Source organism: Spea bombifrons, chromosome 1 (assembly GCF_027358695.1).
Source record: "Spea bombifrons isolate aSpeBom1 chromosome 1, aSpeBom1.2.pri, whole genome shotgun sequence".
NCBI lineage: Eukaryota > Metazoa > Chordata > Amphibia > Anura > Pelobatidae > Spea > Spea bombifrons.
Window position 1 is genome coordinate 103397689 of NC_071087.1, and position 16031 is coordinate 103413719.

Below are 16031 nucleotides of genomic sequence, written 5' to 3' on the forward strand. Positions count from 1 at the left end.
TCATAGTGATGATGTTCAATAAAAGTTTTTATTTAAAAAAAAAAAATAATAAAACACACCATTTTAGAGTTTGAGTACCAAGAGATCAAGACAAGGTGGCTTCAACATGAAGCTTAAAGTATACCAAGGAGAAATACAAAGTTCATATCTTTATTTTAAATATAATGCTTGTTATTGTTAAATCTGATGCTTACCAGAAAGACCAAATCTCGTAAACACCTAAATTACATGTACAAACAGCTTACTGGTCACATTTAGCCAATATAAGAAAAGAAACAAGTTGTCGGAATGAGAAGGCGTAACATTGAAAAATCCCACCGCAAGATGTGGTCGCCAACACCGCTACATTTTCTTCTCTTTTATAATCCTTGGTAAAGAAATAGTTTCTGGAGAACTACTGAGACTTATAAATAGGGCTCCCTCTGTCATTGTACCAAGTGGAGTTTAAACTAAGTTAATGTATTTGAGAGAAATTTAAAGCCAAAAATCTTTTGAGATTCTACAAGCACACTGAAAGAGTAGTTTTTTTGTATAGGTATTCTCTTAGAGTGAGTCAGGACAACTCCACCAAAGTGAAGAAATTTAACAGCCATTATTTAAAGACAGTAATGGTTCAATTTAAGTCCAGCTTACGAAAGTTCACACTGAGTAGTAAATATTAATCTATGTAAGAGTACGATAAGTTTTATTGCTACATATAGTACATTGCCCTTAGTTCTTCTCATTTGTCCTTTTTCTGGTCAGCGACAATTTCAAACATAGCCGTGCTACATGTTGACCCAAAAAAACGAAAAGATCCGGAAAAAAAGGGATTAAATGTTTGTTTCTCTGCCGCTAATAAAATAGATTTTTGTAAAATGCAGGACTTTGTGCAGCAATAAAAGGCAAGCCTCAATTTTATATAACTATTTAAACTTTTTCAGTGTGTTATTTTATTATCCGTTTAAAACCATTACTGGACACTTGCCATTATACTCTAATTATGGCATTATGGACCTGATGATATCACAGTGTCGCAAAACAGGAGTTCAACATCACCACCTTAGTAACCAATATAATTACAAATCCTATGTACACAATGAGAAACCATTTACATATTGACAGTTAGAAAACAAAAATGTCTTGTTGGTACTAAAACCTTTACTGTAGCAAACCAAATATATTTACATTTTATACAAACACTTAACCTCCAACAAAATAGAAAAAAAAACATTTAAACCAAAATAAATTTTGGACTTCGAAGAACAGGAAAACTCAATTACCCATAAATTCAGGATACTTTTAATTTCTCCAAAAGTCACTTAAAATAATTATAATAAAAAAAAACCAACATTCTTCAGCAGACTTGTTAAGGCATCATTTGACGTCCTTTGTCCCTCTTACATTCTATTTGTTCCAGGCAGTTGATTTTTGTGTACAGAGCTCTGCTAGTCCCTTTGCATCTTTGTACACACGTTTAAAGTAAGAAAAGAAAATTAAATCCAAGAAAAAAAGTCAGTTCCCTTCTTTCCTTTAAGAATGCAGTCTTCCTACTTCTACACACAAGTTTATTTTGGCCCAGATTATCCTTTGTTTTAAATGCAGTTATTTTCAGTAGATAACTTCATAAACTGTAGCCTTCTTGTCGCCAGATCCTGTGACGATGTATTTGTCATCTACGGAGATGTCGCAGCTCAGCACAGACGAGGATTCTTTGGACTGGAAAACAGAGAAAGAAGAATAAAGAATTAGACACCAACAGTAGAAAATCAGTACAAATAATAAGCTATTCAAGAATGGCATTGGCCATCTTACCTGGAATATACTGGCTCCGTATGGGGTTCTCCAAGCATTGAGAAGATTATCTTTTCCAGTACTCACAAACCACTTGCCTAAAAATACATTAAAACAAACATTTACTAATCAACGTAAATCTGGACTGTGTTAATTATAGGACTGTGTCTCCCAGTATGCTCTGCGTGTATGTTTTACAGGTTTGTATGATTGTGATATTAGAGCAGATACCACAGATTCATAAAAACAAAGTGATGCAGTCAGTGAACAGTATGTTCAATTCCATCTTTCATAAATGCCAATGCCTTTTACTGCATGTGTTTTTACAACCACGGTTAGACATTAAGACTTCTATAATGTTCCTGCTCCCTGTCCTGCCTGCACTCAAAGCAGAGACCATACTTAAGCATGCCATGGGCTTTAGCTCAACCACTGAAGTTGAACGGTGCAATTAGGTGCTGCTCCCAGCGACTTCAATGAGAGCTTGGCTCTAATTGACCAATACATTCATTAAAAGTGCGCACATATATGCTTGCCTGCTTTTAGTAGTCAGATGGGGTGGGGGTGTTTGGACTAAAGCCCACTTGCTAAACAAACCAATCTGCATGCAGGAAAATGCACTGGAATATCCACAAAACAGACTCCAATACAGGATTTTACTTTATTGATTGCAGACTATGAATAGATATAGTGTAATACTTCGATATGAGTGAATTGTACCTTTAACTGGCCGAAGCAGCTCAGGTTTAATTTTACGAATGTATGTAATCTGCTGTCACAATCACCAAAATATTTTAAGAGACTCAAAATATGAGGAAAGACATCCAGTGAAATCGATCCAAAGTGCACTTTTCTGGCTGTTGGAGGATTGGGATAATGCAAAGCTCTGAAGAGGGCCAGTCCACATCCAGCTCTATGTATTTTAAAACGTGCAAATGGAAATGCTAAATACACAACCATACTTAAGGACTACTACTCACCGCAATAGGCAAACTTTAATGAAAGCACACAGCTCTCATGAAGGTGCAGCTGATACTTGTCTGGTTTATTTACATGTAATACTTCGACATTACTACTCTCCATTCCGACTGCTAACCATTCACCGGTCGGACAGTATCCAAGAGAGAAGATCTGAAAGCACAGAGAAACACATGTACATTTAGTGTACATAGAGTACAAAAGATTAAATGATTAACAACTTTCTATCCATCCCCGTGACACCAAATGTTCCATGCAGCAATAAAAAGATGAATGCCTCGTTAATCCAGTCACCTCTCAGAAGTAATTCTCCTTCAATGAAGTAGAATTTTGGCTTATTCATATTCTATTTTGTCATATGACAACACAAGTACTGATAAAAAACCGTGGTGATTTCATGTGATTAATAACTGAATGCCGTTGCACTCTGAGGGAAAACAGCCAAAGGTATATGCAAAAAGTATTTCAGATTTATTCCCACAGCATTAATCTTATAATGCTTGAGATACTTTATGCCTTAAAGTTGGGGATTTTATTAGCGTTTTCTGCTAATTTGCCACTTACGCATGTATTAGGTACCAGCTGTATGATCATTTAGAAAAAAAATAAAAAAAAAATTTATATATTTTTTTTTTATTTAATTGTGGGGTAATAAACCTGAAAATGTTTGCATATACTTGTTTTTCCCCCCTTTTTCAGTGCAACTCCATTCCATTATTTGTCTTTATTCTATCTACCTGGTGGGCACAGGTAGGAGTATTTGCACCTTTACTTAAATATTAATGTGTATTTTCATTAAATACTTTTGGGGTGCCACTCTTCCCTTGTTATATTGTTTTCGTGTGAGTAAACCTGGGGAATAACCGAACACATTAAATAATGTTTTGTCTAAGCGGGAGAGCGCCTTTAACCTGGATATATGGTAAGCTTATGGACCAATGCATTTGTCTTACTGGGAACTTTAACACAGCATGCCTTTCACAGTAGGCAGGCTAGAGCAGGCTTTATATTGGTTTATGTTCTTGGGTGACTTACAACAACCTACATCTCTCCCCCAACCGGCTCTATTCATCCAGAGCAGCGATAAGTTACAGCATTACTATAAACACTCATTAAGGATCTTTATTTTTAAAGAAAATGCATCACTTTCGCTCGAATGGCACATTGACAGAATGTATATAGCTCTACAGGACAAGAGATAAGGATGTACTGCATATAGCAATATTTGTCTCGTCCATCAGCAGCTTAACGGCTGTCACTAACATTACTTTGATGAAATGTGTCTCAGTGGGCTATATATATTGCCTACTGACTCCACTTGTAGCATCTTTAGCCAGATTAAGCCTACAAGTGTTTGTTTTTTAACACTATATATTTTTATACTTACTAATCATCCCTTCTCTGCTATTCTGTAAGCATTTTAAAAAAGAAGGTTTACCTCTATTCTACACGGCAAAAAAAAAACTTGCAATATACAACATAACATGTTAAACATGTAGCATCGAAGCATGTTTTATGCTTTGATTTAAACAACTTAAAAAGCAAAACACGGTAGCGTAAATAAAATCTCCTGAGATCAAAAGCACAAGTCTGCGTGTTTACCTGAGACGTGAAGTCATGCTGCTGGAGTTGCCGTCCTTCGCGTAGATCCCAGGATCGTACGGTGTTGTCCAAACCTCCCGTCCAGAGTTTGGTGCCATCATTAGAAATGTCAATACAGCTGGCTCCATCTGTGTGGCCCTGGAATTGCCTGATAAGACAAACAAGATTGAATAATGATTTCCTGCCAGGACTCAAGGTAAACACTGCTAGCTGTTAGCTTTGGACTCTCTACATGTGTCATCTCTTGTAAGTCTAGTGAAACGGAAACACTCCTCCAGCTCCCTCCAGAGTTACACGAAATGCACCCACAACTTAAATACAGGTGTTAATGTTTCTATTGGAAAAGTAAATTCAGTCATAACTTCAGAATTACATTGCATGCGTTGACAGGCACCTTCAGGTTTATTCTTGTAGATTTTTGCTATCGATGCTAAATGAGTTAATGCTATATAACAAAGGAGGCCATTATGTGTTTGAAGAAACGGTTAAAAATATTATCTTGATTTAATATACAGATTGGTCATTCATTTATATTACTAAGCAAGCGTTGAAACTGAAGTTCAACTCTACATCTTGATGTACAAAGATTTTTGTGCAGCAATGACACAACCAATAAGAACTATACTTTTTTGATAAACCCTTGGAACGAGGATTATTATTATTATTTTTTTTTTTTTTTTAAAGTTTAATAAAGAGCTCCCCAAGAAAAGAAAAAAAGTGTCTTATGTATAACTGGCTAAACATTTGTTATCCCTTACTAGCTGATTTCCCGTGGGACAAAGAACCCTTCAATGATTCCAGAGTCTAAATACATTATGTTAAAAAAAAAATGACTCCAAAATCTTTTTAAAAACTTACATTTGGAATCCAAAATGCAATTAGAAAAAAATGTATTGTAGAATGATAAAGCTAATAAGTTTGATAAAATATGGCAATTCAACCCAAAGAGACATAAAAATGTCCATATAAAGTGCTTTCCACGTCTTCGAAGCCAAGCATTTATGTAAGGCTACGTGCAAGAAAATATCACGTAAAACACTTTAGCAGATTCATAGCACTTTAAAGGAATCAAAACAATTGTGGTGATGTTTTGCCAAGAGAACACTGGCTGCGCTTGTTTAAAATTTCATCTGAAGGTAGGGAGGAGAGTTATCGGAGTCCCAAATCTGTCATGTGCCTGCCAAACAGCCTGTAAAGCCCTGTGGATTTACTCCAGACAGAATAGTTTTCTGGCCTTCCACGCAAGCAGGGTTGCCAACCTAATAGGATTTGAAAGATGTGCGCTACATACAACCTAGTTCTAAGAGCAATTAAATAAAAATCCGTGCTAAGCCTTGTTTAACCCCCTTGGCATTCACTGATGGTTTTAAGATATACCAACTGCCAGGGTTATGGAGCATAAAAACCTCCAAAATGTCAGTGCTCAAGGACTAGGTGTAGCATTCTGCTTGTGTTAGACATACTCTTAGTTAACCTAAAATATTGATTATCTAATAAGAAAAAAACAAAAATAAAGAGTTACGTATGTTTGGACCCAGCTAGTATCCCATAACAAGTGCAATTAGGGTACATGGATAAAATTGGTAATACTGAGCAGCGTTAGACTGCTACAGTGATTGCTGCTCATTTACATTGTGTGGTATAATAGCTATCATCTTTCTGGACGCACAACAACCTGCGCATAGACATTTCACCTCCTATGCAAACACTTAAAAAATAAATAAATGTACAACATGCACGACACATATGCCTTAAAAAAAAAAAAAAAAAATCTACCGACTGATATCAAGGAGTAGATTTTTTCCATATGCACTGAACATATCCTTCAGTAATTTACTTCAATGATGTATAAGGTTCCTATTACACCAACAATTTTGGCTTACCTTACGAGAGTCTGGTTGTGTAAATCCCACACTGCAATGTTTCCATCACTACAACAGGAGAAGCAGACCTTGGAATCGGGGCTGATAGCCAGGGCATAGCAGGCAGGAGCAGATGATGTCAGCTCTGCTTTTATCCGTGGGGTAGGAGCTGCCAGGTCCCAAATGGATAAGGTGCTGGCTTCTCCTCCGACGATAAGTGTGCATCCGTCAGGCAGTAATTTACATGATCTGATGTAGTTATCTCTATTCTATAAAAAAAAAAATACGTTTATAGCAGAAATAGGCATAGCTCCAAACTGCCAAAATGTGCTCTTACATTACTATATTCTGAGTTATTTCCAGAACAATGAAAGCCTAACGGAGAAAATTTACACTCAGAAGGTACTTCCTCGCACAAATATCTATATATATATATATCTATATATATATATCTATATATATATATATATATATATATGCCTAGAAGGCAGATAACTAATCATTCAACAACGGAAACAAATAAGACCGTTACCTACTATAGTGAGACAAATCAACTAGGAAACCCGCTGGTTCAAAATTAAAGGGAGAGCATACACAAAAAGATTACCTTTAAGAACATAGCCCCCTCTGTAATTAAACGTGTACAAGTATAGTTTGGGATTAACTAGCAACCTTAACATTGGCTACTTTTGCGCATTTTTTGTGCAATGCTCCCATAATGTGCTGCATAAACTCTGGTAATGCTGTAAACTCGCAGTAATCTCTGTGTATTCATCTCAAGGACGTATAAATATATCACACCCCCAAAATGTGGATTTTTTACACACACACTTTAGGATGATTATAAAATAGGAGGAAAAAGGTGCTGTGTGTGTTTTCCATCTTAAATGTATTTATATTTTAGAAACAATATTTGTACAGGTACATTCCTTCAGATTAAGGAGACACACAACCTGTATGTGCACAGCTAAAGAAGTCTGTGTCAACACACATCATGGCAACGCTAAATCCAGCGATTATGTTTCATAACCGTCAACTAACAATTTTTTAACAACCTACTTGGCAAACAAAGAGAGTAAACACACTTTGGATACAGAGGAGACCTTCCCAGAAAAGCAGGACAAACAAAAAAAAAACACAAGACACAAATGAAAGAAAAAAAAAAAAGGTCAGATTGATTTATGACAAGTAAATCAAAGCCCAAGAAGAGGTCAACAATGACACAGCTTACATCAGCTACAACTCATAAATCCTTTAGGTATCCATACAATAAAAATACAATTCTAGCTCACCTGTCCCAAAAACACCTACTACAATAATCTTAACACAGACGTTATTGGCCTAACTCTGGAAAGAGGACTTCAGTGGTTTTCTCGACATGAAAAGCCATTTATTGAGAGATTCTCCAAGGAGGAATTACCCTTGTGACTCTAGTTCCTGTTCACTTACCAAGCAGTCCAGCTGAGAGACAGGGCTTTTGTTGCCTGGTTGGCTGATGTCCCAGACTTTGACGCAGCCCTTTCCGCCAGTGTACACGTGCCTCGTGGGGTTACTGATGGTAACCGCGCACACAACTTCACCATGATTTAGAGTGTTTATCTGCCGCGCGTGCCGAGGGATTCCTGGACCAATCAGAGCATCAGGAGGGAACGGGACCGGCTGCATTTGACCATCTGCTGTGACATGAAATGAATAGGCCCTGGGTGGGAAACAAATAAAAATGTGATACAAAGGCCATAATTTATGAAAGAAAACAAACACAAATTTACATGATTAATGTAAATCTATTGTTTCTGATTGGGCACCAACTATACATCCTATTTTACATGTACAAACTAATAAATAGTTATAGGGTACTCACTTCACTCATGGCTGATAAGGGTTATGGCAAATTGCTTAAATGAAATGCTTTTGCTTTAGAGAAAAATATTTTTCAAATACTAATACAATGACCACACTTCCAAGAAAAGGACAATAAAAATACAAGGTCTCTGCACTTATGTTACTTTGCAAGGAATAAAATCACTTCACTTGCGAACATAGTTATGGAGGGCCCTTGTGATTAAAAAGGAAACCATCAGTGTCTAACAGGTGAAATGGCCAACTCTGCTGGGCAGTTACTTACGGTTTTCCACCTGGGATTCCTGCCAGGTTTGGGGGCATTCCTGGGACTCTCATATGTGGAGGGGGATCAAACCCAACCTAAAAAAAAAAATAAAAATTAAATTGATACACCGCATTCCATCTTTACAAATGGACAATTAATATGAATCGGAATTTATACAATACATACATTTAAACAAGTGTTAAGCAATATACAACTATCATTAATATTAACCTTCCTTGTAGTATTAATGTCTCTGCTTACCATTGGAGATCTTCCATAAGCTACCACCGCGGCAGCAGCTGCAGCAGCACTCATTTGCGGGGACATGTTATGTAGGCTAGCATACGCAGCTCCGGGGCTTGTCAGCTCTCCATTCATGCCTGCATGAGGTACCATACCAAAAGGTGATCCATAGGGACCAGGAACTGCCAATGGAGTCCGCAGACCTGCAGCAGCTTTCAGAAAAAGAGAAACGGAATGCCAGTCATGAGTCGCGACAGACACGTCAACAAGATGTTATTTGTGCGAGACAGACAATGGGTGCTTCAAAAAGCTATACAACAAGGTACTCAACAGAGGCCGACTTTCGAGCCAATAAAACTCCAGCATCTCTGATTTATCCAATTTCAACTCAAAAAGGTAACCTCCAAAAATGGTTCTTGAGAATTGTTTGCCACCAAACTCACATGTGATGGATTGTATTTTCGCAGGAAAAACGCCTAATCCTAATTACTTGTAAAAAAAGAACTCTGGCCTGATCATAGACAGACACTTAATTTACAATGTAATTAGGTGATTTGTTTGCAGCTCATTTGGCTCACCATGCATCACGCATGATAATTTCCAAGTAAATGTACCCACAAAAGGCACATCTATCTATGTACACAGAAACGTGGAAGTTGCAGCACACACTAGCTTTGAAAGCAGTTATCTTTTTACAGCGCAGAGAATTTGTTTCGTAGCTGAATTCCTCAGCCCATTCACCGCAAACTTTTCCTCATGTTACACGGTCTGTTCTTTGTTTACAATTTAGTTGCCTGTGCCAAAACCAAAGATAAAGGTTGAGAGATCTGGAATTAATCTTATCGTAGGCCAGACTTCTGAATTTTTAATAGGCCCTTCAAAAGGGGAGGGGGGGGAAATGGATTTCTTCAATGGTTTACATGAAAGGACTCTGCTGTGAATGTAAACATCAATGCATTCATTGGCCATCTGCATACAGAAATGGGAATTATGGTTTGAGGACAGCATTACATTGAGAACACAGAGGTAGACTCGTTCTATATGCCTTTGTGAAAAGCGGAGTATTTGGAATTAAAATAAAGTCAAGTGTAAACAGTTTGAAAGTGGGGCAAGCTGTTGATAATGGAGAACAAACATCTGTTATCCATCAAGTCTCCCTGACGGGAGCAAAAGCGTGCAAAAACATATTTAAGATTCATTGGATATTATGTAAGCAACGTATGCAGGATATAAATAGCAGAGACTAAAGGGAGTTCTCACCAGCTTGGTTAACGAGCGGGTCCATGGATGGAGGCTTGCCAAGACCTGGACGCAGACCTGATGTAGCACTTGTGCCGGGAGTCGGTACATCACTTCGCGGAGTTGGCGTGCTTGATTTTAGAACAGGCGTGCTGGCTTTTTCATGCTAGTATCATTAAACAAATTAAATGAGTATTATTTTTAATCCGGGCCATATTACACAATTTATCACAACAGCAGCTGGGATATTGGGCACCCACTACCCATTCCTTGAGCCAATTTTCATAAATCCACACAATGTTGACAGCGTTAACGTTTGAGAAAGAAATGTTTGACCTTTAATTCTTCTGCCAAAAATGAAAACTCAGATCTTCAGAAAGTGTTACGCATTTTGCTAGCTACAGCAGTATAAAGGACTGTTTCTAACTAAGTTCTAAGCCTGCATATAATTTCCTCAATGTGGTCTTTTCACGGAGCTTGACAAATTAAGGACTATCTGGCACAAAATAACATTCTACATCCCGTGCACTTACAATTGGCCTACTAAGCTAAATGGAAAATAAAGGTCTCATGAATTTGCCATCACTTAATTCAGGGATCAGTGCCAAGATAGCTTCATGTTTGGTGTGGTTATTTTCTTTCCAGTGCAAGGCGTTCAGATTACTAATAGCTCTTGTAAGAACACATGGCTGATTTCTGCAACAGCGCTGCGCGTAATAAACAAATAAAATAAAAATCAAGGCCGCTAATCATGTGCCGTCATCAAAGAGATTGATGTGACAGACACAAAACAGCAGATGAATGGTGTATGGTGTTAGTATGCCTGTTTTGCAAGGGACATGTATATGATTTATTCATGGTGATAATTGCTCATAAGTTCTCTATGCTCCCAATCGTAAACTTATATGCATCCTTCGGTAGCTGTTGCAAGGTATGAAAAAAAAAAATATATATCACTCAATTCATTTGAAAGTAAGAGTTTCAAAATCAAAAAAAAAAAAAAAAAAAAGTAACACAAAAAACACTATTATATATAAAAAATCTAATTTCTTACCATGCTCATTTCCTTTGATTTCAATGACGTAGAGCTTCCTGAAGATGCAGTAGAGGCCGGACTGCTAGACACATCCTTTTTCATTAAACGACTTTTGTCAATGCCATTTTCTCTTGGTGAATGAGCCGGACTTGCTCTTGGGGATGAAGGGTCCTACAAGAACAGCCAGTAAAAACAAACATTTTGTAGAAATAAAATAGGTATAACAAAAAATAAAGTTAGCCTGTTATAGCTAGAGTCTTGCATGCGGACTGCATTAATGGGTCAAAGGTGAGATTAAAACAGAAATGATCCTATCCAGGTTAATATATTAAGAGCATGTGATCTATGCATGTGCAATTCTTGTCCAAACGCTATTTGGATTTCAGTAAGGAGAAAGAATTCTGAAACATTACCTCATTTGATACATCCACTACCAGATTGTCATCACTTTTGTCACCATCACTATCCTGTTGAAAATAAAAATTAAAGTAGAGTAGTTTGCAATAAAAACGGAGTTTGTCAATTATGTATTCAGTTAGTTACACACCAAGAAAAAACAGATTTTATTTTTATTTTTTTTTTAAAGTCTACTTTGTGCGTTGGGGGAAATAAAATGTTTGCATGTAAATTTACACAGAATTTTTATTTTAGGTGAGAGGATGGTTCATTAAATACATTAAATGCCAACCATGTGCAACAAGTGGGAACTGAATCTAAAAGGAACACATGCACATTTTATTTTCATTATAAAGGGTGAACACACAGAAGAAAGAACAGAGACAACATGGTAATCCCCAGGGATCTATGACACAGATCAATGTTGCGTTTGATGATATTTCTGATATAAGAGAAGACTAACCCCTGCTGTTTCTGAATACGATGTTATCTGGGTTTCTGAAACCCTTGATACTCTGCCTTTGAAATAGAGAAATATGTATTATTCAAATTAGTGGGTAGAGTTTTAGTTTGACGGCGATCTAGAGCGAGGCGAAGTGAATTTTAAAAAAATAAAATAGGGTACTTATTATTCACCTTATATTTATTTAACATATAAGATAGCACCACCATATTCCTCAGTGCTATACAATGAGATTTATAACTGAACGTCTTTTTTCCTTTCTTTTTACAGGATGTAAGGGTGAGATGCCACTACAGAATAATTAAACTGCCTGGCAAACAAAAGCACAGGATATAGTTCCTATACAATTAACCTACTTCTGTTAGATGCCGTGTTGAAAAGGGTAACTTACTAAACACTCTATGCACATTTTCTTTTTTAAATAAAATGATTCTTTTTTTTCTATTCTTGTCTCTAATACCTACTGAACTCAAATGAGCTCAATTACGCCATTGTGGATTTAGAGAGGTGTTCAATATATCCTTGAACACTGGCAACCAATGACAAACGACTAAAATATTTGACAAAAATTCTATATATATTATCTTATAGTACTTACATAATGGCTGGAATCTTTATCCTCCACTTTTCTCTTTTTGATGTCATTGGAATAATCAGGTCCATTCCGTCGTTTATCATTGCCGCGCAGGCTATCAGAGACCAACAGGGAATTGCTCTGTCAAAAAAAAAAAAAGAAAAAGGGTTTATCAGACATTCTTTTCAAAGTCCTAGTTTTTCTAAAGTGCAAAGGGCATTGACTAAAATTACTTTATAAATGTTATTTATAAATGTCATCGTATTTGCGGCAAATCTACCAATTCTCTGTGGGGTTTTGCTTCTTGGACATACATGTATGCATTAACAGAGGTAATAAAATTTTAATAAGTACTACACACGTCTCCCATAGAGAAGAATTGGTGCTAGGAAATACATTTTATACCAATATTGCCTACATTATAATAGGAGGAGGTTTGCATCATCTTGGAATGGAAGACCATTCTAACTTGGTCAAAAAAGACTAATATGGGCAATAGAGAAAGACAAACAGCTAGTATGCATCTTATTATAATTTGGTATAGGTAGTATTCTGTACTAAGGGAATACTAGATTTCAGTTTGAGGACTGGCAACAAACCAGAATATTGACGGTAAACAAATGGGCAATATAATGCTAGAGTAGCTGAAGAGCAAGTATATACATTGGCATCCTACTGACAAAGCAGTTGTACCTTTGTCTCAAAGCGACGGCCGAGTACAACTAGCAAACTTTTGTCAATACACTGAAACAAGCATAGGTTTTTAGGTATGCTGTCCACAGGTTACTGAAACACAAACTTGGGAGATCATTCTACCGTCTCACGATGGGTTAAACATGGCTGGCAACTTAACATTATACTTCACGCTACCGCAATAGGCCCTACCTTTCTAATATTATAAAGATTTAAAGGTCCTACAGCCGCTTAAGAAATTGTAAGCGACAGCCATTAGCAAGCAGGGCATATTATGGCAATTAGAGAGGCGAGCTAGCAGCACTCTTGGGCATTCCTCGGCCTCCACCTGGTAGCAATTAAGATATTTTGTGTCATAATTTCTTCTTACATTAGCTTGCGCAGAGCAGGGAAGATGATGAATGCCGCCATTAGACGGCGAAAAGAACAGCCGATGAACTATGACCCCCAAGCAGCACACACACCTGGTTTTATGTACACACTTAACGCAAATAAGGTTATGTTAAAACACATATAGAGCCAACAGACCTTTTGGCGCTCGACAACCGTAACATTAAGCATATGCTAAACACATTAACTTAGCTTTTCCTACAATTTGTGTAAAACGAGGATAGGATCGGTTCAGTGACAATTCATTTGTGCACATTGGACTTTATCTTTTGTAAATTCATCATTACAGAGTAGAAAGAAATACAAAATAATTCTATATTTTTCCCCATGTGTTTTATTTCTCAACTCTTAAACTGAGTTGTGTAAGAAGCACCTTTTTAGCTGTATATAATAAAAATAAATAAAAAAATTACAGTTAAGTAGCATAGGTGATAGATCAAAGAACCTTTCGTATTTTGGCAAATCTAGGGAACGTAATAACACGAAAGGCTTTGTGTCTCAGAAGGCCCGTGAGCAGAGAGCATGCTGGGAAAGTGATTAATTTGCTTTCATGAGGACCACAGCGATATATATATATATAAAGGTTACGCATTAATTACTAGGGTCACTGCACCAACTCCTAATGCAAGAGAAGATGCGGGGAAGATAACTGCATGTGTGAAAAGGTATTAATGGACAACTGCTGTGAGAAAGAAGATACGTTTCGCCAAATTCCTTAAATGCTAAACACAATTGCAGGGTATACTTTAACTTAAGGATGTAGAACATACATTTTTCAGCTTTCACACTCCACATATAGCATGCTAGGCACATCCCTATTGCATAAAACAATTAACTTTCATTAAAGTTTTACTGTAGTTATGTTATTAGTGTTTGAGATTTAAAGAAACTTGTTTTTCTCACTACAGTTGTCCTTTAAGTTCGGCTCCCTCTAGTGATCAAACTGGGGAGGGGAGGATACCGACGGCTTGCACCATCAGTACAAATAAACTGCATTTATGAGTATGACGGGTGTAAAGAAAGGGACTTTTCAATAATAATGCTTGTTTTAAAGAGAGGGCCCCGCCTCTTCGATATACCTACACTCATTTACACATTTTCATTTCAGAGCCTCAAATAATACGTAAACCATGTGGTTCAACCCCAAATGTCTTTTATAAAACCAAACTGTTCACATCAGATTTTATTGCTCAGGTCGCTCCCATCCTCTTCAGCCCCAGGAATGTTTTATTTTTTTCTCTTTTGCCCCCCAGGGGAAAAAAGGTCAACCTTTATGTGATTGTTACTGGGAAGTCCAGACAATGGCGTGACTAAGCGTGTGCAGTTCTGTACACTAGTCCATTGAAGAGCCGAATAATTAAATAGAAAGTGTAACAACGGGGTATTGATCCCAACTTGCTTACAGGGCAATAAAGGGACAGTGAATTTACATTTCTAAACAACCTAACAGTGATGTCAAGGCAGTAAATTCAGAGGTGGGAGGGAAAAATGATAAATGGCACTTAGGTGGTGCAGACAGATGCTGCAATAATACCCTGCAGGAAAAAAAAGGCACATAAAGAAAGGGGTTATAGGATTTTCTCCTGCTTGTTGCAGCTATTCAAAAGGAACCTTTAAATAGATGAAGACTGAATATTTTTCTTATTGTTTTACAAGTTCTTTAAAAGTTTGGTGGAAACTCAAACTACCCCAAAGTAAACTATATCAGAGGTTGTGTTTAAATTGCCTTGGCTTAAAATCATTATAAAGCCAGATGAAACTGTACGATGTCCCCCCCCCCTTCACCTCAATGATAATAGACCCTCTTTGTTCCCCAAACCACGCATGTTTTACCCCCCAGTTTACTGAACCTTAAGCTTATGTCAGGATCAAAAGAAAATGACTTTAATGGCATTAATGTTTATAAAGGAAAACATGAAATTGAAAAGGATCGTTAAAATAGAGCTCTAACTAAAGAAACACTAAGAAAGCCGTTAGGGTGTTGTAGGGACTGAGCCTGCAATTGTAATTTCAGAAACATTACGGATGTAATTTTAAATGCAACTTTGCATGATGCACTGAATAACCCCAAAATAATGTGAATAGCAGATCTCAGCTCCTCCTGAGAATGGTAAAACTGTTCAACTGGTTTGTTGCCATTTAAGTAGTTTATCTACGCTTTAATTATGTATCCATCAGTGCAGAGGATTTGCAAAAGGTGCAGAAAACAAAAAAAAAAAAAACAAAACATTGAAATAGGATCACAAGTCTGATTACTTACTGTTCCCGGCTCTCTGTCTGCCCTCGAAGAAACCCAGAAATGCACAGACATGTCCGTTCAGACACATAGGCAAGAACAGAAAAAAAAAGGAGGAAAAATTAGAACACAAGTCAATTTTTTTCAAATTGATTTTATTGTTAATGGAGTCATTTCACATTCCTAATACAACAAAAACTGTTTACAGGAAGGTGTATGAAATACTAACATTAAACAGAAATGTCTATTCATTTACCAGAATAATTTAGACGCCAAGTGCAAGCGTGCCCCTTCTATAACAACGCAGATGCGGCTCAGCGTTAATTTAAATACCGCTGTGTGGGTTTCTCTGCATCACATTGATACTAGACAGTAAAACTGCAAAGCAGTGTGCTCCTTGCCCTTCCTCTGGCAGTGATGGGGACACCAGACAGAAGAT

The 16031-nt window shown here is 37.1% G+C and overlaps 1 protein-coding gene across 4 annotated transcripts in view; it reads right to left on the reverse strand.

Moving 5' to 3' along the window:
• Positions 1 to 1265: 1265 nt before the first annotated feature.
• TLE1 (TLE family member 1, transcriptional corepressor) overlaps positions 1266 to 16031 on the reverse strand; it is a 35056-nt gene continuing 20290 nt past the window's right edge. For all 4 annotated transcript variants that reach the window (XM_053466999.1, XM_053466992.1, XM_053466984.1 and 1 more), the window contains exons 8-20: positions 15617 to 15633; positions 12298 to 12414; positions 11254 to 11307; positions 10859 to 11011; positions 9826 to 9970; positions 8584 to 8777; positions 8341 to 8417; positions 7665 to 7914; positions 6237 to 6484; positions 4354 to 4501; positions 2754 to 2904; positions 1795 to 1871; positions 1266 to 1698 (exon numbers count right to left, since the gene is read on the reverse strand). In XM_053466999.1, the coding sequence (XP_053322974.1) occupies positions 1591 to 1698; positions 1795 to 1871; positions 2754 to 2904; positions 4354 to 4501; positions 6237 to 6484; positions 7665 to 7914; positions 8341 to 8417; positions 8584 to 8777; positions 9826 to 9970; positions 10859 to 11011; positions 11254 to 11307; positions 12298 to 12414; positions 15617 to 15633 (1739 nt within the window). In that variant the 3' untranslated portion in view covers positions 1266 to 1590. The remainder of the gene's footprint in view (positions 1699 to 1794; positions 1872 to 2753; positions 2905 to 4353; positions 4502 to 6236; positions 6485 to 7664; positions 7915 to 8340; positions 8418 to 8583; positions 8778 to 9825; positions 9971 to 10858; positions 11012 to 11253; positions 11308 to 12297; positions 12415 to 15616; positions 15634 to 16031) is intronic.